Below are 24,490 nucleotides of genomic sequence, written 5' to 3' on the forward strand. Positions count from 1 at the left end.
GGAAGGTCTATTCTAAACTAGACAGGCACTAAGGTTATAGTCTATAGTGCTAGAACGACGTTCTTATCGCCGGAGTATATAACCGTATAGAACTTAACGTAATCTTTGCGGCCTACTAGTAGGGGAATCTTCGCTTTTTTATAAGAATTAATTGTCGTAGTACGGTATAGCATATCAATTTTAATGCTCTCTAGGCCGATAATGTCTATCGCTATAAGGAACTTAGCGCTAAGCTCCTTAACGACGTATATCTTATGCCGTATATAGGCGATAACCTTAGAGCTCTTAACGATTCCTAGTACCTAAAAATCGAGGTCTACGTACTTAGTAATATCCGTTAATCCTACGCCTTTAACCTTAAGTAGGGCTACTAGACGCTTGCGCTCGATGTCTAGGCGCGTCTAGTATAGGAAGGCTTCGTCGATAAGTAATATAGTAGCGCTAGTATCTAGGCAAACCGCGTATTCCGTACTATCCTTCTATAGGCGCACGACTGTACGTAGATAATAATAGCTTCGAAACGCGTATTCTCCCTTAACCTTTAGCAATATAGCGGACTTAATAAGCCTAGCGTCCTCCTCTATACTATCCTTCTTAGGCGTTAGCTCCGTAGCGTGCTTAGTACGCCTATAGTCCTATAAGAGATTGTTACTATCGAACTTCGTACTGCAATTTAAGTATAAGAACTTTAAAGACTGTATCGTAGCGAAGGGTTCTATAGCTAGAGGAAGGTACTTACCGATATATAGGGAAAAGGGGGATAGTAGCGGCACTTCGCTATAGTATACTAATACGGAGTCCTATAAAGAGGCGTTATTATCTACGTCGTCTAATCCGTAGTAGATGTCTACCTAGTCGTTAAAGTACGCCGGTATAGAGTGCGGGCTTACTAGCCTCGTCGAGTAGCGTAAGCTAGATTGTAGGCGTAAGTATAAACGCGGCTATAGGGTAGATATAGGCTCTCCGACTAGAGGCTCCGGTACCTGCTTATTAGCGTAATAGTTGCGCGGGGCCTTATTGCCTTAGTAGCTGCGTTCTTACTAACCCTAGGTGTCGCGTGCGTCGTTTCGCGTACCCCTATCTTATCGTTGTCTACGATTAGCATTCTTGCTACCGCGTACATCGTAGCCCCGATTATTATTACGTAGCTCTACCTAATTGTTACGGTTAGAAACGTACTCTTTTTAGCGTCCCTCCCTCGCTAGGGCTTGCCTATCGTTTCCTTAATCCCGGCGCTAATACTAGTTTTAATTAGTATAGCTACTATTTCTAGGGCGCTTATTGCCGTAGCCGCCGGCGTAACTGCGACCTAAATTGTCGCGATATCCGCGTACTACTATAGCGTACCGATCGTCGAACCTACTAGCGTAACCGCGACTAGAAGTATTGCGATACGCGCCCGAAGAATCGGCGTACTAGTCGCTATTGCGAGCGTTTCGGTATTGTAACTTACTATTATATCTATTGCGGCCTCGTACTGTACTATAGCTATCGGACTATATATATCTACGGTACTATACTTTATACTTGTCTTTAATAGCTCGTATAAAAGTGTAAATCGTATCGCTTAGTAAAGGCTTATCGAGCTTGTCCTATAGGCGGGGCTCGAATCGTAACTATGCCTAGTAGAGAAGGGCGTACGGTCTATTAGGGTCTGTCTCGAAACCTGCCTTACGTACGTAGCGGATACAGTTTATAATAAATTACTAGGGTGCTCTACGGTTGCGTACGTCCTATACTATATAGGATTCGGCGTATAGCTTGTCCTAGGCCTCGACGATAGATCTGCTAAACTTGTCCCTTAGTGCCTTGCACTAGCGCTTAATGCCCTCTCCTCCGCGGATAGTATCGCGGTTATTACTCGTTAGCTCGTAGATAAACTATTGCTATACGGCTCTACGTAGGCACTTCGTAAGCTAAGTACGCACTATGCGGGCGTAATTAACCGCCGCGTAGTCGCAAGCTACGTCTAAGAACAGGTATACTAAGGTAAATGTAACCTTGTTACTATACGTATAGATGTCCTAGCTATCTAAGTCCGCGTATAAGGCGTCGGGATAGAAGTACCCGATATCTATCGGGTCGAACCTCTCTAAGCGCTAAGAACGCTACAGGCTATAATAGGGTAAGCGGCTAAACTAAAAGTTGTCGATATAGTGCGGGTTAAAGCGGTAACCTCGAGAGCTAAAGTTCCCGCCTTAGGTACTAGAATTACCTAGGCTCGGGCTTAGAGGCTCTCCGCTAGCCGCACCGCCTTAGCTATAGCAGCGTTGTCTAGCCTCGGCGTTACGTATTACGTTACAGCGTAACTAATAAGGCTAGGCCTCGACTAGGTTAGGTAGTAGGGCTAATAGAACTTGTTTATACGGAACCTGTTTATTTAAACCTATACGCGCGAGGCGCTTAGCTCTTCTAGTATCTAGCCTATCTTATACTAAGCTCGAAGGGATGCTCTAGCGTAATTAGTCGATCTTATCCTAGATCTCGTCCCTAAGCTATTAGGTCTATATAACTTATTAATTTAACAGTTGTCTAAACAGCTAGCGTATCTCGTTACGTAGGACGGCTAGATTAGCGGCATTTAGGATTTCGCCGTTAGCGTCTTTAGCGGCCGCGTTAGCGCTAGCGGCGTTCTAGTTCTCGCGTGCTAGAACTTCGCGTAGCGCGCCTTCTCGTAGGCGTTAAGGCTAGGGATTGTCGTAAGCTAGCTACTTGCCGTTTCGCTAGTTTTAGGAGGATAGTCCCGCGCTAGTATTGCGTATACGCTAGCGGTCTGCGACTAGACGCCTAGCCTCTATACCTAGGAAAGCGTCGACTAACCTATTATAGCGCTATGTCTGCTATCGAGAAGGTAGGTTACGCTCGACGCTAGGCTCTATATATACTAAGTCCGTACGCTAGAACTCTAAGTCTATCTCTTAGGATATATTAGCTATGTCTTTAGTAGAAGCGGATAGGATTAACGGCTCTTATTGTCGTAGTCCTTACTACTGCGTCTTAGGACGTTAATGTTCCGGTTCGGGCCTCTGCTACTAAAGCTCTTACTACTAAGTACCTCGTTAGTAAAGCTTAGTATCTAATAAAAGGGACTCCGGATTGTTCGGGGCTAGAAGCTCTTACTATTCGGGCTTAGGGCTCTATTGCTCCAAACCTTGCTATTTAGGACCCTACTACTTAGGGTTGATAGAAACCGGTAAAGACAAATTAGGACTGCTCGGGACTAACAGCTCTAAGGCACTAAGTTCTCGTAGGCCTAGGGGAAATACAATCGGTAAGGACCTATAACGTATGTATATAACTCGTCGTATGCTAGCTGCTAAAACGGTCCGACGACGACGTAGCTATAGGCTAGTGTCCGGACTTAGACTTGTAGGCACTACTGTGTCTAGTAACAGCGGTACTAGTTCTAGAGTAGGAGTAGCTAAGTCGTTAGGCTCTATCGAGTCTAAAATAGCAAGTTCGTTACGGAGTGCAATTAGCGTCTTCGCTGCTGCCGTAACTAAAGAGCGGTTAACTGCCTAATCCTAAGGGAAACCGAGAGTAGTACTACCTCTAGCGTCCGAGAGTTTTCGTAGTATATATTCTTCTAGGGGCTAATAATAAGTAGTAATTGTCGTAACGACTGCTTTTAGCGGGTCTCTCTACTTCTAGTATACTAACTTAGCGTAACTAGCGTTAGCTAAGAACTCCTTAAAGCAAAAAGCGATGTTTAACGAGTAGGCGTCTAAATCGGGGCGTACGGAAGCTAGCGTATTTATAGAATAAGCGTAGGCTCGGTAATCTTGTAAAAATATAGGATAAGTATAGAGTTAAGGAACTAGACTAGAGTCGGGAAACTGTTAGGATGCTTATAGGCTCTTGCCTCGACTAGTGCCCGCTTCGGCAGGTGCTAGTATAGAGTAAACAAACCTAGATAAGGAAGGCGGGCCGCCTAGTCTAGCGATTAGAGGGCTATAGGGCGCCGTCGATTAGAGGGCTGTCGGTATATAGCTATATATATATAGAAGATAATATACGGAATTTAGAGGACTATCGTAATCGTATCTATATCGAGCGTAGGTAGTTGTTATAGTTAGGTAGGTAGGTCGGTGCCGCTAGTACGGGACCTCGCGGTCGCGTTTTTTAGTTTTTTAAGATGCCCGTTCGTCTAGTACTTAGGTACTATTCGAACAGATCTAGATCTAACTAAAGCGAAGCTACTAATTGTTACGCGAGGGACGATTAGTAGTTAGGCAATAGTATAGTATTAGGGTAAGTATCTACGGTTCTACGGAAAGTATATACCGGGCTTAGCTAGCGTACCGTCCCTACTATAATATCTATTATCTACGAAGTAGAGCGGCTCCTAATATAGACCTACCTTACTTTCGTTAATATCGCTCGTTTATATATCTAAGCTATAAAGCTATATATAGTCGCCGTTAGCCGCTAGGTATGCGCGTAGAAGCTAAGCGACTATAGTATACTAGCCTCCGTATAAACTATTTGCGATTCGGACCCGGTCGGCTTCTAGCTAAGGTCCTAAAGGATCTCGACTTTTAATATAGCTCGTATCTATTAAGTCGCAGTAAGTTGTAACCGCAAATATGTCTAAACTATATTAAAACTGTTAGTACAAGATAGAATAATTGCCGAGCATAGGTGCAACCGTACCGTTAGATACTACTATCCGTTCCTCTAGAATATATCCTAAGCCTTAATATTCGCTAAGCTAGTAAGACTGTACTCCGCCTCGGTTGCTTTATAATTAGGCGTAAGTCGTTGCACTATACCGAACGTAATATTGGGGTTGGAGAAAAGCGGTGGACCCGTGACAAATGGTGTAGTATCATAGACAATATACCTAACACTATCAGGACAGATTGTGATGCCGAAATCTCCGTTACCATAGCTTGTGTTTCCGCGAGCGTACGGCATGACAGGTTTGCCCAATTCGACGAATGATCCCACGGGGCTTGAAGCGTTGAACACTGTGTAGCTGTAGGTCGAAGCTCCCGAGTTCTACGACTCATGAGTAAACGTATCAATAACAGCATAAACGGCAAATGACCAACCATCCACATAATGTACTCTCCGCTTTTAGGGTTTCTCAAGACCTTTGGACGAAAGCACGCGGCAGTGTCAGCGCAGGCCTCCTGCCAGTATTGTGTCGACGCATCGAATAGAAAGCCTTCGTCATGCCACGTCAAAAGATCACTCGAGGAATAGCATTTGAAGCCACAGAACGGTGAGGTGAAGTTGGAGGTACGCCAGCGAAAGCCGCAATTGTATGAAGTCCCGTAGAGATAGTATTTGCCATCGAAGTAGTATAGCTTCCCATCGTGAGCGTCTATGAGGTTGCCTGCCGAATCAAGCTTGTAGTTAAAGTTGGATAAGATTACTGCCGTGGTCGCAACTGTTGACACCAGCAGACAGAGGGTATACTTGAGAAAGACCATCCTTTGTGTCAATACGCCAGTCATATGCACAATCTTCGCAGCAACGCATCTCGCTTCGCTTCTTCTGCGATGCATGAAGATTGCCTGTTGTGTTCTGGCTAAAGTCGGGTGAAGCTTATCCGACAACCCTGCTTCTCTCGCATGTGACTCCGAATCGGGCAGTATACGAAGCTCATGGCATCACAGATGGACATTGCTGTGAATGAGATCTTGTGGAGCTTGGTGCAATTGAGGACATGAGCTTTGGCAAATGTCAACCACTTTTCATGGTCTTTTTTTGGCTCCGGGGTAGGGGTTGCATAAAGCTGGTCGTCGCAGAGATATTGTTTCATGCATCAACATCTGCTGAGCTGAGAGCAGTCGAGGCAGCAATTCCAGGCTGCCCCCTGGGAGACATTCTCTTTCTCCACGAAAAGCTTCATGACCGAATGCGACTGACTGTTTTCGATGAGAAAGCATCTCAGCGTAAAAGTGCCGGGCGGCTGAGGAGATTGACATGTCTCCATATGGCTGTACATAATCTACACAGTCACCATAACGCTAGCATTTTTATACCAGCTGAGCAAAGGGTTCTCTCCGCTCCGCATCTGCGTGTCCTCAAGATATGCCCATCTCTGAAAGAATTCCTCGTGCGACATGACTCTCGTCAACCGTCCTGTGGTGGCGCGATATATGTCCTCCATTACGCCAAAATCACTTGGAAACAATATGTCGAAATACCCCTGCTGTACGAGCGGCGTCCGAACAGGTACGGTCCTCCTCTCATATCTTGTCTGCACCACTGGCGCATTATATCCAGCAGTAGCTTGCGGCAGACTGTGGAAGTCTGATGTGATGAGTCGATGTGCTGGAAACTTATTGGCCAAAATGGAGAAGAATTGCATCAATCGTGTCGGAATGTACTCCGGCAACGTCAGATTTGGCGCGAGCGGCATCTGATGTCGTAACGATCGTAGTAGTTTCGACTTTCGCAGTGGATTTGGATAGTTCCTATCCTGGCATGCTGCGTCTCGCACTCGAAGGAAGCGTTGCACGACTGGATCCAAGGTGCGGCTATAGAACTCGTAGAAGTCGCCTTCGCCGTCGATAAGCACCGAACCTTGCATGACTTCTTCCGTGAACGGGTCATACCGCAGCACGTCATGTGCGAAGTTGTCAAAGACTTCCATGGCCAAGAAGAAGCACGGCGTAGGCACGTACAGGTCCCAGTCAAACACGGATTTATTGATAATTTCGACCTTGCCCTCATGTCCACGCGCTGAAGTAGTCGATTTCAGTTTCTGCGCTTGCAAGTTGGCAAGTGCATGCGAGACTTCTATAATTTTGAATTGCGTCCTGGCGTACACTTCTGGGTCTGTGTGCCGTATGTAGTCCAGAATGTTCAACATGAGTGTACCGTTTCCAGCGCCGATCTCATATATTACCAAGTCGTGGTAAGGATACAAGGTGAGCTTGTAGTTTGCCACCATGTACCTTGCTATGGCCTCTCCATAATATGGTCTGAACAGTTCTGTGGGTGTGTGCCATAACTGCCTTGCTTCATTATACTCTTTCTTGTCCAGCTGGTCTTCGAATTGGGTGTAGCGCTCGCCAAGCAATCGATAGAACTCCGGTTCATCTCGTATGCTGTTGTAGTCGAACGGTGCTCCAGGCGAGAAGATGGTGACATTCTTGCTGAAATATCCATAGTGAGGATTGTATAAGCTGTCCTCGATGAAGTCTCGCATCAGCATTTTCACCCTCCGCGGTCGCTCCCTTCGCCCTCGCAATGCATCTGAAGTCACAGTTGGAAAGCGCTTGAACTCTTCAGATTTGTCGCTAGGAAAATGATCGGTTCTCTGCTGCCATGAGCTCTCGTTCGTAGTCTTCGGCCGTCGTCCATTGCTTTGGCATCGCGATTGTGTCGTTGCTAGCGGCCTCGAAATATGCCGTGCTTGATGGCAGAAGCTATGACTTGCTAGACGTCGGAAAAGGCGATTTACCGCGGGAGAGTCCATACCAATCTGTCTCCTGTTCAATAACAATGGCCTGGAGTTGTTCACTTCGCGAGGTACGGTTGCGGAGCTCTCTTCCGAGAAGGCCTGTGCTTTGCAAGGGTATCGAAGCTAAAATTGCAGCGTCATATGCTGTTGCCATTTCACAATTCCACACCAACGTTGATTCACATATCTGGACAGCATGCGGCGGCTCTGATATACGTCGCTGAGAATGGGAGTCGTGGCCGACGTATGGCATCGAATATGGGACAGTATCGTCGATAACCGACACAAGCTCACAGCGACGGGCGGCTTTCTTCTTGGAATCATCGTCACCCTAGGATTGAAGGACTTCTATCCAGACCTGGAACATGCCTATCGCAAACGCATAAAGCACCTGCGAGGCCAAAACCACCCAAGACCAGGCCACCCAGACTATGTCCGACTAGAGGACCACACAAGGCGAAAGTCCTCTGTGCTACCAGAATCGAATCTCGATGCCAGATGGTCACAGTCCAGTGCCATAGCTCCTCAAGATGAGATCAGTGTTGGTGTTGAAGGCCTAATAGGCAATACGCCACTGATCAAGTTAAAATCTTTGAGCGAAGCAACAGGATGCGAAATTCTAGCCAAAGCAGAATTCTTAAATGGAGCTGGCAATTCGCCGAAAGACAGAGTGGCCCTGTCAATGATCACGCATGCTGAAGAAGCTGGAATTCTCGTACCTGATCGTGGCGACACAATCTACGAGGGCACCGTAGGCTCAACGGGAATTTCACTCGCAGCTGTGGCGAGGGCGAGAGGATATAAAGCACACATGTACGTATATCTTCAGAACCCCGTGAACTCCAACATGTCCGAAATTCTCAATGATTTCTTTCTAGTTGCATGCCATCGGACACCTCTACCGAAAAATCCGACATCCTCCTCAAACTCGGCGCAGCAGTCGAACGCGTGCCTCCAGCCTCAATCATCGACCAAAACCAATTCGTCAACACAGCCCGTCGTCGAGCACAAGAGCACACTGACGACCCAAATAAACCCGGCGTAGGTTTCTTCGCAGACCAATTCGAAAACACAGCAAACTACCTCGCACACCAATCCACCACAGGTCCAGAAATCTATTCCCAAACTTCCGGAGGCCAACTTGACGCTTTCGTAGCAGGAGCTGGGACAGGAGGTACGATCGCTGGCATAGCGTTATACCTCAAGCCTTTAATCCCGAACCTCAAAATCATCCTTGCAGATCCTCAGGGTAGCGGTCTTTACAATAAGATTCGGTATGGGGTTATGTTCTCATCTACAGAAGCCGAAGGCACGAGACGACGGCATCAAGTTGATAGTATTGTCGAAGGAGTCGGAATTAATCGTCTGACTAAGAATTTCCAGGCTGGGATGCATTTGATTGATGACGCGGTGAAAGTGACAGATGAACAGGCGATGAAGATGGCAAGATGGTTGGTCGAGAACGAAGGGTTATTCGTTGGCGCGAGTAGTGCTGTGAATCTCGTGGCTGCTGCGACTATGGCGAAGAAATTGGGAAGAGATAAGAGGATTGTAACGATAATTTGTGATAGTGGGAATAGGCATCTGAGTAAATTTTGGAAACAGGCCGGAGAGATTGGTGGAGCAGACGTAGACTTTAGTCTAGATGAGATCTTGCAACCGTGATTCTATCTATGTCTTATTCTCATCCTCCTCGTCTTTACTGTCCGTGTCCGTGTCCGGTTCCCTCTCCTCCCCGTCCTCTCTCTTTTGAACCTCTTTCTTCCCTCTTTTCGCCTCTTCCCTCCACCTCATACCCACCTTCATCAACCAAAACACCGCCGCAATCAAAACAACATAAACAAGCGCCAAAAACGTAAAAGCCCAGCCAATCCCCATAGCATCACACATCGGAATAATGGCCGCCGCACCACCCGCACTCATCAAACATCGAGCAAAATTCACGGCCGCGGTGGCGGTAGCTGGTTGATCACGATGTAAATCTATGAGTAAAGTGTTCGTGATATTGAAAGCCGTTGACACGCCAAAACCAATGAGAAATAAAGCCACCTCGGGCCCAGCGAGGGAGGTATGGAAATTCAACGTCCAGCCAAAGATCAAAATTCCGATTGTGCCGATGATATGTCCTGGAACCACGACTTCGAAACGGACGCGTTCGATGGGGAAATTTGTGAGGTCTTGTTGCCGGGTTTTGCTGATGTGGAGGTTGAGGCGGCGGGCATGTCGACGGAAATTCCAGTCTACTACATGACCCATTGTTAATGTTGCGGTTAGAGATCCCATGCCCATGGAAATGTAGCAGAGTCCTGTGTATAGTGTGTTTAAGTGATAGATAGATTCGTACAGGGTGGGTATGGAGGCTGTTACGACCATCATGCCGGTGAAGAAGAGGCCGTTGTAGAGGAGGATGAAGGAGGATTCTTTGTCGGTGAGGATTGCGAGGGTTTGAAGTGGGTTTGGGAGGGAAAACTTCGATCCTTTTTTGCTGCAGGTTGTGGTGAAGGAGCTTGCGTCATCTCCAGAGTTTAGGCGGTGGCCTCGTTGTTGGAGGTACCCTAAGATGGATTGGTTCACGCCTTTGGCGGGGATGGAGCCGTTGCCTACGACGTTTCGACAGGTTTCGGGGAAGAAGAGTGTGAAGACTACCAACAGGAAGCCTGAGAAAATCACGAGGAACCAGAAGGTCCAACGCCAGCCTAGGTATTGGGCGAAGAGGCCTCCAATTGTCTGGATTGAGAGGAAAGAAGTGGTTAGTGATTGCTTGAGACAGGTCGTACAGAGATGAGATGGAAAGAACCTACCGGACCAAAAGCTGGGCCGAACAACAGTCCTGCTGTCGCATAGCCCATGTACTTGCCACGTTCTGCAGACGTGGCAATATCGGCGACGACAGCATTCGAAAGAGCTATAGCGGCGCTACACCCAAATGCTTGCACCATACGCAGTACCAAGAGCGCCGCATAATTCGTCTGCAGCGCGAGACCAATGTTCGCAACCAGAAAGATTATGAAGCAGACAATATACGATAGTCTCCTGCCATTCGTGTCTGACATTCCTGCTATGAGTGCTGGAGCAATGGCTTGAGCAATCTTTTCAAGATCAGCATCCACCTTCCGCAATCATCATTTAGACCATTCACTTACCATGTAAGTCGTCAAACTTAAATTAATCAACGTCGGCGTGACGCCAAGATCTCGTGCAATCACATCTAGAGCTGGGTAGAATGTCGTAGCACCAAATGGCGAGATGAGAGACGATATAGAGACCGCGACGACAATAAAAATCTTTGCTCGAGGCGTGAAGATAGAATACGGTGGTCCAGAAACAGTCCGTTGAAGCTCAAGCTTCGGCGCAGCATTTCGTTCTGCTTCGTTTCCGTCTGCAGGGGTTTCGATTTCTTCTTCACCTGGCATTCGGCCTTCTGGCACAACCAATGCCGTAGGCGCTTCTTGCTTCTTCTCCATCATCGAATATTATCCTTTTTAGATTGTTTCATAAGGTCGCCATTGTTTGCTGCAAACGACAAATCCAAAACGGAGCATTGGAAGAAATTTAACGGCGTCGGTTACCTTCCCATATCGGCCGGAGGTATGAACGGTGTTAACTGCCCATCACACCTATATCGGCCAAGCTAGTCGATGTGCGGGCTGCAGTGGGTACGGGTATGCAAGATTGATAGACCACGTTCGCGGAGCCGCATGCACTAGCGAGCCGATTTAGCCGTTGACTGGGGAGGGAATTCCTGTATGCTGGCCGACAATGTCATGTTGCATTTAGAGGATGCTGATTCTCTTGATCCATCGTTGAAGAGATAGAAGAGCCTTGCAATCTTTGTTGAGCTCAGCTTCGTATCGAGACCGGCAGTAGGACCGATTTCATTCTTGCAACGAGGACCTCCTTGCTTGACTTCGCTCCAGGATCAGTCCTATTCTGATTTCTTTCTTGTATGACATTCAGGTGATGCAGCCTGAAGCCCAGCGCCGATTATCAGCACTGCGCAGTGTACCTGCATATGATTGAGGGACTTTACGAGACAAAGATGTGGTGACACGTTCTCATCTGTCGCCGAGTTATCTATGCGCGTGCTCTGTCGCGTAAGCTCAATGGATGCACAAGATCTCTTGCAGTATCACCTGCGCCAACGTGCGATCATTAGGAGAGGCGAAGCCGATATCGGTAGTCACAAGTTGCTGGCATGCAATGCTGTCTCTGCTATCCAATCAATCGTGCCTTGTAAAAAGCCAGAGCCCAAGTCAGACACCCGTCTCATGCCAACTCATCTTCTTCAGGATCGCTCATTGTCCTGACAGCCGTCTCAACGACTCTTCTGGAGACATTACCTCTCTTATGATCGATGATCGGCGTGCTTCTCCTTCGCGGCGTTGAATGGCTTTTCAACTCCGCAAGTCTGCGTAAGCCCAAGCTTTTTGGTGTCTTGTAGTCACTCGCAGGCCAGGATGGCTTTGCAAAAAGCGATGAGCTTGATACATGTGCGATTGGCTCACTTCCTAAATGTGAGCCTGTCCTGTCTATGAAAGCTTCGACTGTTCTTGGAGAGCTCAAAGGATCATTAGCCAAGTCGGCCGCATCCAAGGAGTTGATACTCAGCCTGACACTCCGCCTCTTCCCTGCTGGCTTGGAGCGTCCCTGCAGGTCAGGCGTTCGCGTCTTGTGTATCTTGGTTAAACGAGGCTTGTTGGTTTCGATCGGGGTCGTTACAATCACCTCCGGGTTAAAGGTGACATGACGAGAACGTGGTCGATACAGACTAGTCGTGTCATCGGCAGAGGCAGCAACTTCTTTGCGTGGCATATCATCGACGAATGCTTCAACACCTTCTTCAGCCTGTAGAGACCAAGTTGCAGACTCTGTAGTCAAGGCTATCGAACCAGGCTCTTCCTCGCTTCTAGTCAATTGGTCTTCAAGCTGCATTGAAGTTTCGATGCCAGTCGCCGACATTGCCTTCGAGGACCTCTTCTTGCCTTTCAGGCATCCCCTCCGTTGAGGGGCTTGGTGGCTGAAGTCGGACGTGGATGGTGCATCATCGTTGGGGCTATGCGTTTCGACGTCGATCTGCTCAGAGTTCAAAGTGGTAAAAGATTCATACTGTAGCGCTGTGGTAAAGTCGGAGATGAGAGTGGCTGTTTCGAGGCCCTCGTCCAAACGATGGACTGGAACCAGCGCGCCCGATTCGGTATGAGATTGCACTCGAGCGACCATCGAGTTGGCATCTGAGCTCACTATTGCCCTAGCTGGTCTCGGTGCGAGATTAACTCCGTCTGTGCTTGAGTCCGCTGCAGCTTCTTGATCAGCTGCATCCCGCGAGTCAGCAACTGCATCTGGACTCGAACTGCCTGCGTACAGTGTCTCTGCAGAGGAGTTTTCTCCAACAGCAATGGAGGCAGAGGGGCGGCAAGACCTTATTGCCAAATCGACAAGTTTGGCCTCTTTGACTGGAACGACATTGTCTACAGACGTATCAGAGTCGCAACTGTGCAAAGGTACAGAAAACTCCTCTGATGCGTGCTCAGCTCGACTATCCGGCGTCGGCGACTGTCCAGTGTCGTCCTCGGTTATAGACGGAGCTACATGTACGGCGCTTGGTCGATCTGGAGGATAAGTGGAAGAGCGTAGAAGCTCCTCTTCAAGCTGTTGAGATGGCTCCGGATACTCTGGCTGTGATGTGCTCGATTGATGTTCGCTTGAGTCTGCTGGGTGGAGAGTGGGCGTAAGTTGAAGCATTCCACTGTCAAGCTCATGGTCCATTGTCGCAGTAGCTTCAGTCCCGTCGGGTTCTGTCTCCGATTGGTACTGCACAAGTGAGTCCGACTGACGTCTCAGGCTGTTGTCTAAGGCTTGACGCAGCAGCGGTGTGGCACAGCGTTGCAGGCCTGTGAGCGATGCAGTTGGCAGGCTCCTTCGGGTCCGTGAGTGAGACACTTTCAGCTTTGTGCTGTATCGCTTGTGAAGTGAACCTGGAGCCCTACCATGAAAATGCTTGGCCATATCGTACCAACTGAGGCCCTGGCCGACTAGCCGCGAAATGAGATCGTCTTCCTCGGGTGTGTAGAAGCGAGAAGGACTCTGTAGTATTTCCAGCGGCGGAGACGGGGCACGATCCGAGACGGCATTGGTGGTGGACTGTTCATATCCGTCCTCCGTGATCACTTCATACCGTCTCTTCACTGCTTCCACATCATCACCGGGCAGAAGACTGGCAACTTCGCGCCAACCCAAACCTTCATCTTCAATCAGCTCAAGGAGGAGTGCGTCGTGCTGCTCACTCCATCCCTCAATTTGCGAAGATTCGGTGCCGGGACTCTTCGCGGCAGACTCTTGTGCAGCGGACTCTTGAATGGCAGCCTCCTCTGCTGTATCCCGCTCCATGGCCATCCCCTGGTCAAACAGGTCTCTGCCCTCGCTTCGCTGGCCCTTAAGGTTAGAACTGTAGTGCACCTGCACCGAGCCAGCCGAACGATTTGGGAAGTGTTCGCTGATCTCCTCCCAGCTCAGATTATCTGCTTCCTTGAGCTTGATCATGCGGGCATTCTCTTCGGCTGTCCATCGGAGTCGCACTTGCTTAGGAAGCTGTGGGCGAGTCATGGGCCTTGAGGTATTCGCTGTGTACAATACCGAGGAACTTGAACAGGGTATCGACGAAGGTGGTGGATCTCGCCTTCGAGAGGCGCTGGTTTTTGGCTCGAGCTGTATCTCGGCTCGCTGTCTTTCAGCACCAAGCTGTGTGTCTTCGACGGCAATCGTTTGTTTTGCAAGCATCGTCGGTTCTTTGTTCTCTTCTTTGACCTGCGTATCGCTTTCCATTGTGTCGGGGGGTGGTGGAGTTGGTGAGTCAAATGGCTTCATACGACCATGGTGCTGATAGTACTGACCACAAGAAACGCACAAGTCTTGACCGTGTGGTCCCTGGATCCACTTGTGCGAACGAGTCAAGCTGCAATTCCAGCACCTCTTTTGCTCAACGGCGTCCGTATTGACGCCGAAGCGACGAACAGGTGGCTGAACAACCTCAGCATACAGGTTGCGTCGTCTTCGCTTACGTGCCGCAGCAGGATCTGCCACTCCAGACCACAGGGATTTGTCTCCCACAGAAGGATTTAGAGGGGAGCAAGTCGTCGGCAAGGCTGGACTGGGGCTGCGCTTTCTTTTTTCCTTTGGAGCTCGAGGAAGCTGAGGGTAGTCCCAAACAGGATCTGCCGCGCTGCTTTGCGTCTGCACCTTTGCCCTCTTACTTGCTTTCTTTGAGCTACCCATGAGTTGCGCAAGGCGGTCCGCAATACTCGTGCCTAGAGCTTGGATCGTGTCCGAGTCGATCCCTGCGCGTCGGCCGTCGCTCGCGTGTAGAGCAGCTGTAGACTGTGTTAAAGCTTCAGCTAGGACGGCAGCAGGAGTTACTGCTTCCGACACGCTTCGATGTGGAGATTCTTCCACCATGGCTTTGGCAGCATCACCTTCGATGGCGATAGGGCTTTGCGGAGTGCCATCTTCCACCAGCAATCGAGTCAGGCGCGGAAGTCTGACAGGTCTCTTTATGCAGTCCAGTGCACGTAGAGAGTCGTGCTGAGAGTGCGAATTGGCAGATGTAAGTGGGTTTGCGCTGACACCGGCAGGCTCGTTCATATTGTCACCACCGTTGTTGTCCTCACCGTCCTCGTCGCTCTCATCAGAGTCGCCTGAATCCTCCTCATCATCTGAGCTGGTAGAGGCATCTTCAGATCCGTGCTCGAGGGGGTGCTGGAATGTTTTCAACAGGAATCGAGAGGAAGCGCTCCTGCCCGGATCGACCTCGCTTCGCATGTGCTCCAAGTGACCATTGTTCACAACGATGGTGTTCGTGTGTATTTCGATCTCGTCGCCGACTCCCGTGAAGTCGTGCTCGTACTTGCGGAAGATGTGCTCAAAGCGGGACTTGAGCTTCTGATCGTTGCGTGCTCGGTCAGTTTCGAGACGAGCGTCGTCGTCGCCGCCGCCGCCGCCGCCGCCGCTCTGTACATAGTTCTCCGCCATCGCGATATCGTACACAAGCGCGCCGCTGACACGTTGCTGTTGCCATGCACACAGCACAAGATACTGTATCGTATGTCCGCGGCTGACGCGCGCCGGGGAGACGCGACGGAAACATCGGGAAGTGGGAAGCGGGAGCGGGAACGTCTTGGCATCGGCAAGGCGCGACTTGAACTCCGATGGCAGCTGTTCATAGGTTTTCGACGACACGAACATTCGAGATCAGGATAGCCGGAATTCTCCATGAAAGATGCGCCGACCCGTATGTCACTCTCCAATGCGCCCTCGCTGAGCGAAACCGAATCGCCACACGGTGTGCAGCAATATGGCGACTCTCCAGTGCCAGAAGTGCAAGACTCCTCTCAAAATCGACGCATCGCTGCAGCACCTCAACCCGGCTTCGTTCAAGATTCTGGCCGATGCAGCGCCTGTGCTGGAGCCAAAAGCGCCCGAAGCGCCGCGATCAGCAGCAGCCAAAGAACGCAGGCAGATCTACGATGATGTCTCGAAGCAGGCTGGACCGCCTGTGCACAAGCGGAGCGTGTCTGCCAGTCAACGCCCTGGTCTGCATCCAGACATGTCCTACATCATGCTTTCCGAGCCGCAGCTGGCGTCGGGAGAAGAGCATGTCACCGCGCCACCAAAGAAGAAGCCCTCGAAGAAGCCGGACACAGCTGCTGTCGCAGATGGCCAAACGACGCTTTCCCAGGAAATGGAGACGACCATGCGCGTGTTCGAGATCTTGTCGGCTCGATCCGACATCGACCACCCAGTGTGCTCCGAGTGTACAGAGCTTCTTCTCGAAGGCCTCCAGAAACGCCAGGCCAGCGTCAGCCGTGAACGTGATGCTTACGTGGACTTTCTGAAAAAAGCCCAGCAAGACATGCCCACCGAGGAAGAGAAGGCAAAGACGAAACGTGACCTGGAAGATGCTCAGAGACGGGAGAAACAGGCGTTGGAAGAGCTCGAGGCTCTGGAAGCTGAAAAGGCACGGATGGAGGATGAGCTTGCGGCTCTTGACGCTGAGGCAGAGGCTTTGGATGAGGAGGAAGAGCAGTTTTGGCGTGACAGGAATGCCTTTGCCGCCGAACTTGCTTCCTTCCAGGAGGAACGTGATAGTCTTCAGGTTCAGCTCGCACATGATAGTAAAGTGCTTGAAGCTTTGCAGCGCACAAATGTCTACAACGATACCTTCTGCATAGGCCATGACGGCACTTTTGGAACCATAAATGGCCTTCGTCTGGGCAGGACCCCGGACCAATCTGTAGACTGGCCAGAGATCAATGCTGCTTGGGGCCAGACCCTTCTCCTGTTGACGGTGGTGATCGAGAAACTTGGTATCAAGTTGAAAGGCTTCGAGCTGGTTCCAGTGGGTTCTACTTCAAAAGTTGTCAAGGTCGAGTATGCACAAACAGCCTCGACGCCGGATGGGAAGCCAAAGAAGACCGTCTACGAACTGTTCAGTAGCGGCGACCTCCCTCTAGCTTTGAACTTCTTGCATCGAAACTTCGACAATGCCATGGTGGCCTTCCTTGAATGTCTTAGGCAAGTGGGCGAGCATGTCGAGCGTACGACACCGAAGCCCGGCACTCCAGGCCTCAAGATGCCCTACCCGATTGTCAAGGACAAGATTGGCGACGTGAGCATCAAGCTTGGCAGCTTCGGCCAGGATGAGCAGTGGACAAAGGCCTGCAAGTATACCTTGACATGCTGCAAATTTCTTCTTGCCCATGCCAGTCACATGGCCGACTCGGCCGAAACCAGAAACGCTCGATGAAGCAGGTCACAACGCAGCTTTACTTGCACTACTGACTTGGCTGCTGTAAATGAAGACCACGTTGATGTAGCAACTTCAGAGTCTCTTCGGCCTCCTGGTCAAACGGCTCAGGACCGCTGCGCAGGAATACTCCGCTCTTCGGCTCAATCTCCAGTGTCTCACCGCTGATGTTCTCATCGAGACACTGCTCAAAGGCTTGAGTCACCGATTCCATCGAGACAATCAAACCTTTCGCTTCCATCTGCGAGTAGAACGCGTCTGTTGAAATGTTGGTACGGACGACATCTGGACAGATTGCGTTCAGCGTAATAGCTTCGGTCAGCAAGTGCTTGCCGTAGCTGCGAACAAACCCGACGACGCCGCTGAGAAGATGTCAATGACTCGTTCCTGAAGCCATGAGCCAGGTTGCTTACTGCTTGGCAGCTGTGTATATCGGCAGCGTGGGCACACAATAGAAACCACAAACGGACGCGACGACAGTGACTACAACGGCCGAGGTCAGCGGACTGCGCGGCATCATGCAACAGCGATGGACACATACTTTTTCCGCGAATCTCCCTCTCGTCCGGCTCCTGACGTCTCATCTGCTGGATCGCCAAGGCAGCCGTGTAAAGGACACCATTCAAGTCAATGTCGAGAGTGGTCAGGTCAGGTTTCACGAAATCGGTCGAATTTGGATCATTCGCTAGCCACCTCTTCTCTCCAATACCAGCGATCGCAAACACATAATCGATTCTGCCGAATTCCTCAAGTGTCTTCTGGAAAGCCGCAAGCTGTGATTCCCAGCTCGCAGCATCCAATTCGACCGCCAAGCCGTCCTTGAGTGATGATACGACTTGCTGTGCTCCAGGGAGGTTGACATCTGCGACCGCAACACGGACACTGCGCGCGAGTTTAGAGCATGCTCGTTGACTTTAAAAACATAGAGCATACCCTCTCTTTGCTAACATCTCGACCACTGCTCGGCCGATCCCGCTGGCGCCGCCTACACGCAGCTAGTCAGTCAATGATCGATGAATCCGATCATTATTGCACTCACCAGTCACGTAAGCTGTTTTGACTGCCATGATAACTTAAGTCTCGACGCTCCAAAACAACGGAGCAAGGGCAGCCTGTGAGCTCGAAGACATGCATTGTGATGCTCATCAATCCTTTCGGGATGATGTATCTTGTGAAGTGAGGGGTCGGGTTTGCGATGGCTGACTTCAGCCGATGCCCTCACCTACGTAGATCAACAGTACCCATGAACGGTCCCTTAGCAAGCTCAGCAACACAAAGAATTTGTAGCCTCATACTTTTCAGGCCACCATCGAAATGACGAGGACCTTCGTATGCAACGCAGCCAGTACCGCACTTGGCGCAGAGAGTACAGATTGGACGGGGTCGTCCTCTTATCCTATCCTTGATGTCATGACTCCGCTCCCACACGAACACATACTCCGACCATCAGACCAAAAATTTTTCTCTTTTGTATTCTGCGAACGACCCTATCTATATCCACGCTCATTGCTTCACAGACTGGCGGGACACTGACACCGACCGGCGGCAGAATCACAGCTCTGCTGCCGAGAAGCACAATGTAATGACGGAACGCGTGTGACAGTGAGCCCCGACATGAGTTGCAGTAAATTCATTCATTTCACGCTGGTATCGAAGTCTCAAACCAGAAAGTACTCGCTCCAGTTCAGAATTTCCATAACCTCATCAAATCACGACAACTTCCTCACCACCTACTCCTTATTCTTATTTCCAATCGGCAACTTATCCTTAATCTTATCCACCAAGCTCTGTTTGCCCTCACCATCTCCGGAACCAGCACCTCGAGCATTCTTCGCAGTGTTCCTCGCAGTCTCGTCTAAAGGATCAAAATCAGCAAAAATATTCAAGCCTTGCTTCACTGCTTCTCGCTTACCATCTGGCTGTCCATCTTCTTGTGGCTTTGGGTTCTCTGGTACTATCTTGCTCTCGCCCCAGTGTTCTTGGCCTAGTCTCTGGCCTCCAGCGGTAGGTATGGCGCTTTCGTTTTCCATCTTCTTGCCTCCTTCTTTCTTAAATCCTTTTTGGCCGCTTTCCTCACGTTCGAGGTGGCCTTCGCTGCCTGCGAGTGAAGAGAGAAATGTCAGCAATTCTGTTCGGTCGAAATGGAAATGCAGTCACCGAGCAACAACAGCTCATGGTCTAAGACTAGAGCCGTCACTGCTCATCCGCGTCTTCACTTACCAAGATTCTTGTTGGCTTCACTGTCCATGGTATCACCAGGACCAGACTGGTCATCAGTTGCAGTCCTGCTCACGCCGCTGTCGAAAGTATCGCCAGGCCCAGATTGACCATCAGTAGCCTTTTGGCTCACTCCACTATCAAAAGTATCTCCAGCGCGGCCTTCGCTGCTGTCAGTACTCTCCATCTTGCTTGTCGTCAAGGGTACTGCATACGCGACAGTGTCAGCCTAAGTGTTCTCTCCTGTGTTCGAACTCAACAACTCGGCAGTGAAAGTTTTGTCTCTGTTCCCAGAAGCGGTCACAGCAGCTGCGGCTACTACGGCAGAAGCTGTTGTAGAGTTGCAGATTCCTCCACATTCCTCGCTTGTTGCAGATCCGTGTCCTCCACCCTCTACTCTTCCGGCTGGCTCCGCAGTCCGAGGAAGCCCTTGAAAGTATATCGACTAGGCCGCTGCTCTTTTCTTCGCTCGGTAACAGGACTGCCTATAGGCGCCGTGCTGTTGAGGGTTTATGGGCTCGGGAGCCATACCTTTACCTGTTCCATCGTCTGCGATGTGGTCCTTGATGTAGTCAGTTCCCTCCTTGTGGATTTGCTCTTGCTCGGCGTCAGAGCCAGGTTCTGTGGAGGAATGTAAGTGATATCTTGGGGAGCTCCCAGAAGCATGCCGACCTACGATTTGGGTTCAAATCCGACATATTGTGTAATTCTCTCGCTTCTTCTTTGGGTATCCAGAGTAATTAGAAGTTCAAAGCACTTAAAACAAGAACTGGTCTTTATGAAGTAATGCAGCCAGGAGTGTCCCACTGCCTAAGGACTCACGCGTACCCGAAGCTTCCAGGGCGAAGAACAGGATAGTTAGACGAGAGGTGTTGGAACGACGTGCCCATGAGATTCGTCCACTCCTACGTCAATGGGCGACCCAGGTACCGCCACCTCCGAGGGAAGCGCAAGGTTTCAGCCCAGGAGCTCGTTGTTACCGTGCTCTCACCGGGAGAAGCGGAACGGACGAGGAGTTGGACGACTTCGGGCTGAAGCTGTCGCTCGCTCGCTTGCGATGAAATGGAATGGTCACACGCGTCTGTGGTCGATAGTGGGGAAGATGTGATGTCAGGCGTGCAGCACCAAACATGCCACATGCCACGACAGCTCTCAAGCCTTGGACGTCAAAAGCATGTTATCTTGGTCAAGACATTCCCCGCCATGTACATTGGTCTTTGCGAAGAAGCTGGCCAGCTGACAGTTCTGCTAAGCATTTTAGCAGCCCAAGTATTCCAAAACGCTTCCTTTCCCCCTCATCTGACTGGCCCTCTTCTTCTGCCGCAAATGTCTATCTTTTGCCCTCTGACAGCGACATGTTCGTGTTGGGCCTCATCAATCAGCTGTACTTTTGCGTTTTCGTGTGGGCGTCTGACTTCGGGCACTAGGTTGGCGGCAGGATGGACCGAGAGCTCGAAAGAGTGCGGTGTATGTATGCGCTTGCAAGTGGCTTCCTGTACGAAAAGGACTCGGGGCCGCCGTCTGAGCATGTGCAAGACGAGACGACGAGATGACAGATAGACGACCGATCGGAGCTGGACGCGTTGAGAGGAAGAATGCCTCAGGCGTGAGGCGCGGCAGCCGCCGTGCAAAATTAGATAGATGCCCTGTTCTTGACCGCGGGCCAGGGTGTCTATGTATGTAGCCTCGCAGGCGTTTGCGTGAGGCTGAGTCTTGGATGGCGATGGCTATCAGCCTGCTTCACTGCTTGACTTGCTGTACCCACACCCGACCAGCACCTTGATCTACATGAAATACGCTGCAGCCTAGCCGCGCTCCACCCACGCTCGATATCAATCACGTCGCCATATGCGCCTACCTGCTTTTCGCCCCAAATTCAGAAGTCCATCCTGACCAGGACTCCGCACGCCTGCGAGCACCTCCGTTCCAACGTGAAACTCTTTCCCGCTAATCAAAGAAGCTGTCGGCCGGCACAATATACATTATATCGTGGGTCGCATCGGATCACTAGATCGCCTTTCTCGCCATCGCTCCAGTGCTCCCCACCAATGATTATGCAGATTATACAAAAAGTGGGAATATTGTACTCGCTAAATCAATCGAAAGGTTGTCGTTCTTGGTATTGTCGTGTTGGCATGGGTTCAAAGCTTGGCTTTTCCTTCTTGCCCCATATACTGCGTGACCGGCTGCGACCCTGCTTTTCGTCTTTGGACTTGGAAGACTTCTCGTCTTTGGATTTTGACGGCTTCTCCTCTCTGGACTTCGTATCGCCCGAGATGCCAGAGTCTTTGGATATGGCAGTGTCTGGCCGCTTCCGGTCCTTCTCGAGCGTCTCGCTGCAATCGTTGTCCATGTATTTGGACTTGTAAATCCTGCAGACATAATTAATTAGTCAATCGATCTTGCGTCCACAGGCATCGTTTCTGCTTACCAGCTGTTCCCGGCCATGCTGACACCATGTTCTGCAGCCTTTCTGTACAAGCTCGCTCCTTTCTTGGGGTCCTTCTTCACACCCAGACCCTTGGTGTAGCAGAACGCAGCCTCGGCGAGAGCATCAGCGTCGCCCCAAGCTCCAGCAACTTCGTAACACCGCACAGCCAACGCTTTATCCTTCGAACAACCCCAGCCGTGCATGGAACTGTTGCCAAGCTCATAGATGGCAAGCGCATATTGCGCCTTCTTCTTCTTGCGTTCGGTTGGGTCGAGCTTCTTGTTTCCTCCATTGAGCCGCTCTTCAGCAGTCGCCACATCCAATGCTGAGGTTTCCATAGCTTTCTTGAGCCATTTCACACCTTCCTCTTGGTTTGGACGCATGCCCCAGCCATGTCTGCAAGCGAGTGCATACAGTAGCATGCCAGTCGGTAGACCGGCCAATGCTGCGAGTCGTAGATGGTATGTCGACTTGTTCGTCTCTCCTTTGTCATGTGCCGCAATGCCGATATCAAGATGTTCGTCCGGAGTCAGATCGGCAGAGGGCGACTTCTTGTGCAGTGGCACGGCCTTTAACGTGCGATCTGTGCTATCAGTCTTCACTGAAGGCGACGATCTGTGCATCGAAGAGATTTGGTGCGCTGGCTTGACAAAGCCGCGAGGATCTGCTGAATGGCTTCTGGCCTCACTCGGAGTGGAAGCGAGTGTCCTGCCACCTCGAGCAATCTCTGATTGTGCTGGCGATCCGCGTGGAACAGACTCAAAAATGGGGCTATCGGACTGGTTGCGTTCATGTCCAGGCAGAGTGCCATGCTGCTTGTCCCACTCGGACTGGGTTTGAATCCATGAATCTCTGAAGGCCGTCGAGCCCCGGTCCACAGGCCTACCACGAGGGAGCGCATACTTTGCGTAGATGTAAGATGATGATGAGTTCGCATCAGGTGTCGCTCCATCTGACGGAAAGTATTCTTGCCTTGAAGTCAGCCCGGGTGTTTCGATGTGCATATGGCTCATCGGCGTCGCCAGAACATCATCACCAGATCCTTCACGCGACACTGCTGGTCTGAATGACGCCTCTGTGCTGCTACTTGCTCCAGAAGGCGCGCGGCGCGGGAGATCGGACGTCTGGCGATCAAGCGAAGGTCGATTGTCAAACGACGTTCTGCTATCGAATGATGGCCTGCTACCAGAGCTGCTCATAGGTCGAGAGAAATTTGAAAAGTTTGAGACACCAGGCGCGGGTCGTTGCAGCTGCTGCGAGCCGTTCATGGAGTACTCAGACGTCATGGAAGGCGACCTGTGTATCGGATGCATCCAAGGTGAGAATGGAGACTGCGGTCTTGACGTGTTGCTGCTACCAGAGAACTTCCGTGACGAAACTCCCGCCAGGTGCGATCCTCCAGCTGCAGGGCCATCTTCAGCATCACTATCCGGCGGCACTGAGCGTATGCTTTGAAAGCTTCTCGGTGATCGTGGGATTCTAGGGGACTGGGGTGGCGCCAAGCCCCTCTCTCTTTCGGATGCCAAAGACTGCTGCGAACGGTGAGACCTTTGCGAATCATTCGTCCTAGTCCGGGGATGAGAAGATACTGTGTCGATGCTGTTGGTTAGGCTTGGTGGTGCATGTGGAGATGGTGCCTGGACGTTGAGTTTCGGGTCAACTGGATCTGGAGACGTCGCCCGCGGTATGCCAAAGTACTCCGGAGCTTCACTCGCAGAAGGGGTGTGCGGGTTCTGGTCTTCTTGCGCATCATAAAATGGTGTTGGCACGCCAGGTATGTCTCTGCTGTCCCTCGTGGCCACAGATGTCCGATCAAACATGGGATAATGGCTGACCGGTCTGTCCTTCTCTGGAAGCTGCGTTGCCGCCTTCCCCCAGTGCTCGACAGGACTGAAATCTCTGTCCTCTTGCCCTTCCGCCACAGCACTCATCTTGCTTTCGTTACTCATACTTCGAAAATAGTCTGGTCGACTCCGCACCTCGCTCGCGACCATGGTCGGCGGCAACCTACTGATCCTCCTCCCATTCTGCTCCTTGCGCTTGAATTCTTCATGTAGCGGTCGCAATTGGAAAGCCAGCGCGTCGAGCGGCGACAAGGCTGGCGGTACTTCGCCCGCGCGCGGCGACGGAAGATCTCTCCATGCTCTCACCTGAGGCGGTTGGAAGTCCTCATAGCCTGATGCCGCATCCGCCTCATCGGGTTTGAGGCTCAAGTGGGTGGGCCGCGGACCCATTTTGTTGGCGTCGTAAACAGAGTCTGTGAAGGCTCATGCGGCGGTTGCTTGTTGCTCGTATGTTGTTGGTATGGTGCCGCCAGGCTGCATCAGTGATGGAGGTGTTGTTCGGCGCGGGCCTCCGGACTGCCTTGCCGTCTGACGTGGTCGTGCTGGCCTGTAGTCAATAATGTGGTAGGGGTCGATCGTAGATAGCCGCGACGGCGAGCAGGGCTGTGTCTATGTTGCACGGTGGCGGCGAGGCAGAGTATTGTGATGCCACACGGCGAATATTATGAAGTCGAGATGTAAAGAACGGACGGCGGCGTCGAAGATGGACAGCACTGCCACTGGCAAAGGGAAGAGTAGACGACAGCAGGATCTGAGGCAAAGTCACTCACGCAAGCAGA

At 50.8% G+C, this 24,490-nt stretch overlaps 7 protein-coding genes across 7 annotated transcripts; 2 read left to right on the forward strand and 5 right to left on the reverse strand.

Annotated features, from left to right (window-relative positions):
• Window positions 1–5,959: 5,959 nt before the first annotated feature.
• Window positions 5,960–7,171, reverse strand: MYCFIDRAFT_199257 (uncharacterized protein; the record flags this gene model as incomplete). The annotated part of the gene is made up of 1 exon (XM_007932028.1): window positions 5,960–7,171. One exon carries the CDS (start codon window positions 7,169–7,171, stop codon window positions 5,960–5,962), a length of 1,212 nt encoding a protein of 403 aa, XP_007930219.1.
• A 475-nt stretch (window positions 7,172–7,646) lies between these two features.
• Window positions 7,647–9,085, forward strand: MYCFIDRAFT_34905 (uncharacterized protein; the record flags this gene model as incomplete). Its single annotated transcript, XM_007931469.1, has 2 exons — window positions 7,647–8,233; window positions 8,299–9,085. The coding sequence occupies 2 exons, from the start codon at window positions 7,647–7,649 to the stop codon at window positions 9,083–9,085; spliced, it is 1,374 nt and encodes a 457-aa protein (XP_007929660.1).
• Window positions 9,062–10,884, reverse strand: MYCFIDRAFT_190396 (uncharacterized protein; the record flags this gene model as incomplete). The annotated part of the gene is made up of 4 exons (XM_007932029.1): window positions 9,062–9,091; window positions 9,197–10,147; window positions 10,222–10,509; window positions 10,564–10,884. The coding sequence occupies 4 exons, from the start codon at window positions 10,882–10,884 to the stop codon at window positions 9,062–9,064; spliced, it is 1,590 nt and encodes a 529-aa protein (XP_007930220.1).
• Window positions 10,885–10,912: 28 nt separating this feature from the next.
• Window positions 10,913–15,658, reverse strand: MYCFIDRAFT_178116 (uncharacterized protein; the record flags this gene model as incomplete). Its single annotated transcript, XM_007932030.1, has 8 exons — window positions 10,913–10,933; window positions 11,036–11,123; window positions 11,149–11,326; window positions 11,372–11,444; window positions 11,472–11,519; window positions 11,554–11,632; window positions 11,697–15,616; window positions 15,653–15,658. 8 exons carry the CDS (start codon window positions 15,656–15,658, stop codon window positions 10,913–10,915), a joined length of 4,413 nt encoding a protein of 1,470 aa, XP_007930221.1.
• A 109-nt stretch (window positions 15,659–15,767) lies between these two features.
• MYCFIDRAFT_156795 (beclin 1) lies at window positions 15,768–17,219 on the forward strand (the record flags this gene model as incomplete). Its single annotated transcript, XM_007932031.1, has 1 exon — window positions 15,768–17,219. The coding sequence occupies one exon, from the start codon at window positions 15,768–15,770 to the stop codon at window positions 17,217–17,219; it is 1,452 nt and encodes a 483-aa protein (XP_007930222.1).
• A 7-nt stretch (window positions 17,220–17,226) lies between these two features.
• Window positions 17,227–18,510, reverse strand: MYCFIDRAFT_87321 (uncharacterized protein). The gene is made up of 5 exons (XM_007932032.1): window positions 18,259–18,510; window positions 18,153–18,204; window positions 17,761–18,101; window positions 17,633–17,702; window positions 17,227–17,581 (listed from the first exon to the last, which is right to left on the reverse strand). The coding sequence occupies exons 1-5, from the start codon at window positions 18,284–18,286 to the stop codon at window positions 17,248–17,250; spliced, it is 825 nt and encodes a 274-aa protein (XP_007930223.1). The 5' UTR covers window positions 18,287–18,510; the 3' UTR covers window positions 17,227–17,247.
• A 325-nt stretch (window positions 18,511–18,835) lies between these two features.
• Window positions 18,836–24,101, reverse strand: MYCFIDRAFT_216477 (uncharacterized protein; the record flags this gene model as incomplete). Its single annotated transcript, XM_007932033.1, has 7 exons — window positions 18,836–19,074; window positions 19,132–19,317; window positions 19,440–19,598; window positions 19,974–20,057; window positions 21,295–21,396; window positions 21,612–21,808; window positions 21,868–24,101. The coding sequence occupies 7 exons, from the start codon at window positions 24,099–24,101 to the stop codon at window positions 18,950–18,952; spliced, it is 3,087 nt and encodes a 1,028-aa protein (XP_007930224.1). The 3' UTR covers window positions 18,836–18,949.
• Between the last annotated feature and the right edge of the window lie 389 nt (window positions 24,102–24,490).

This window comes from Pseudocercospora fijiensis (assembly GCF_000340215.1).
Source record: "Pseudocercospora fijiensis CIRAD86 unplaced genomic scaffold MYCFIscaffold_8, whole genome shotgun sequence".
NCBI classification, from domain to species: Eukaryota; Fungi; Ascomycota; class Dothideomycetes; order Mycosphaerellales; family Mycosphaerellaceae; genus Pseudocercospora; species Pseudocercospora fijiensis.

Coding starts and splice junctions, on each gene's coding strand:
- MYCFIDRAFT_87321 (XM_007932032.1), bottom strand. CDS start 18,286: ATGGCAGTCAAAACAGCTTACGTGACTG. Junction 18,102..18,152: donor GAGATGTTAGCAAAGAGAGG/GTATGCTCTATG, acceptor ACTCGCGCGCAG/TGTCCGTGTTGCGGTCGCAG. Junction 17,703..17,760: donor GAGGGAGATTCGCGGAAAAA/GTATGTGTCCAT, acceptor CGGCCGTTGTAG/TCACTGTCGTCGCGTCCGTT.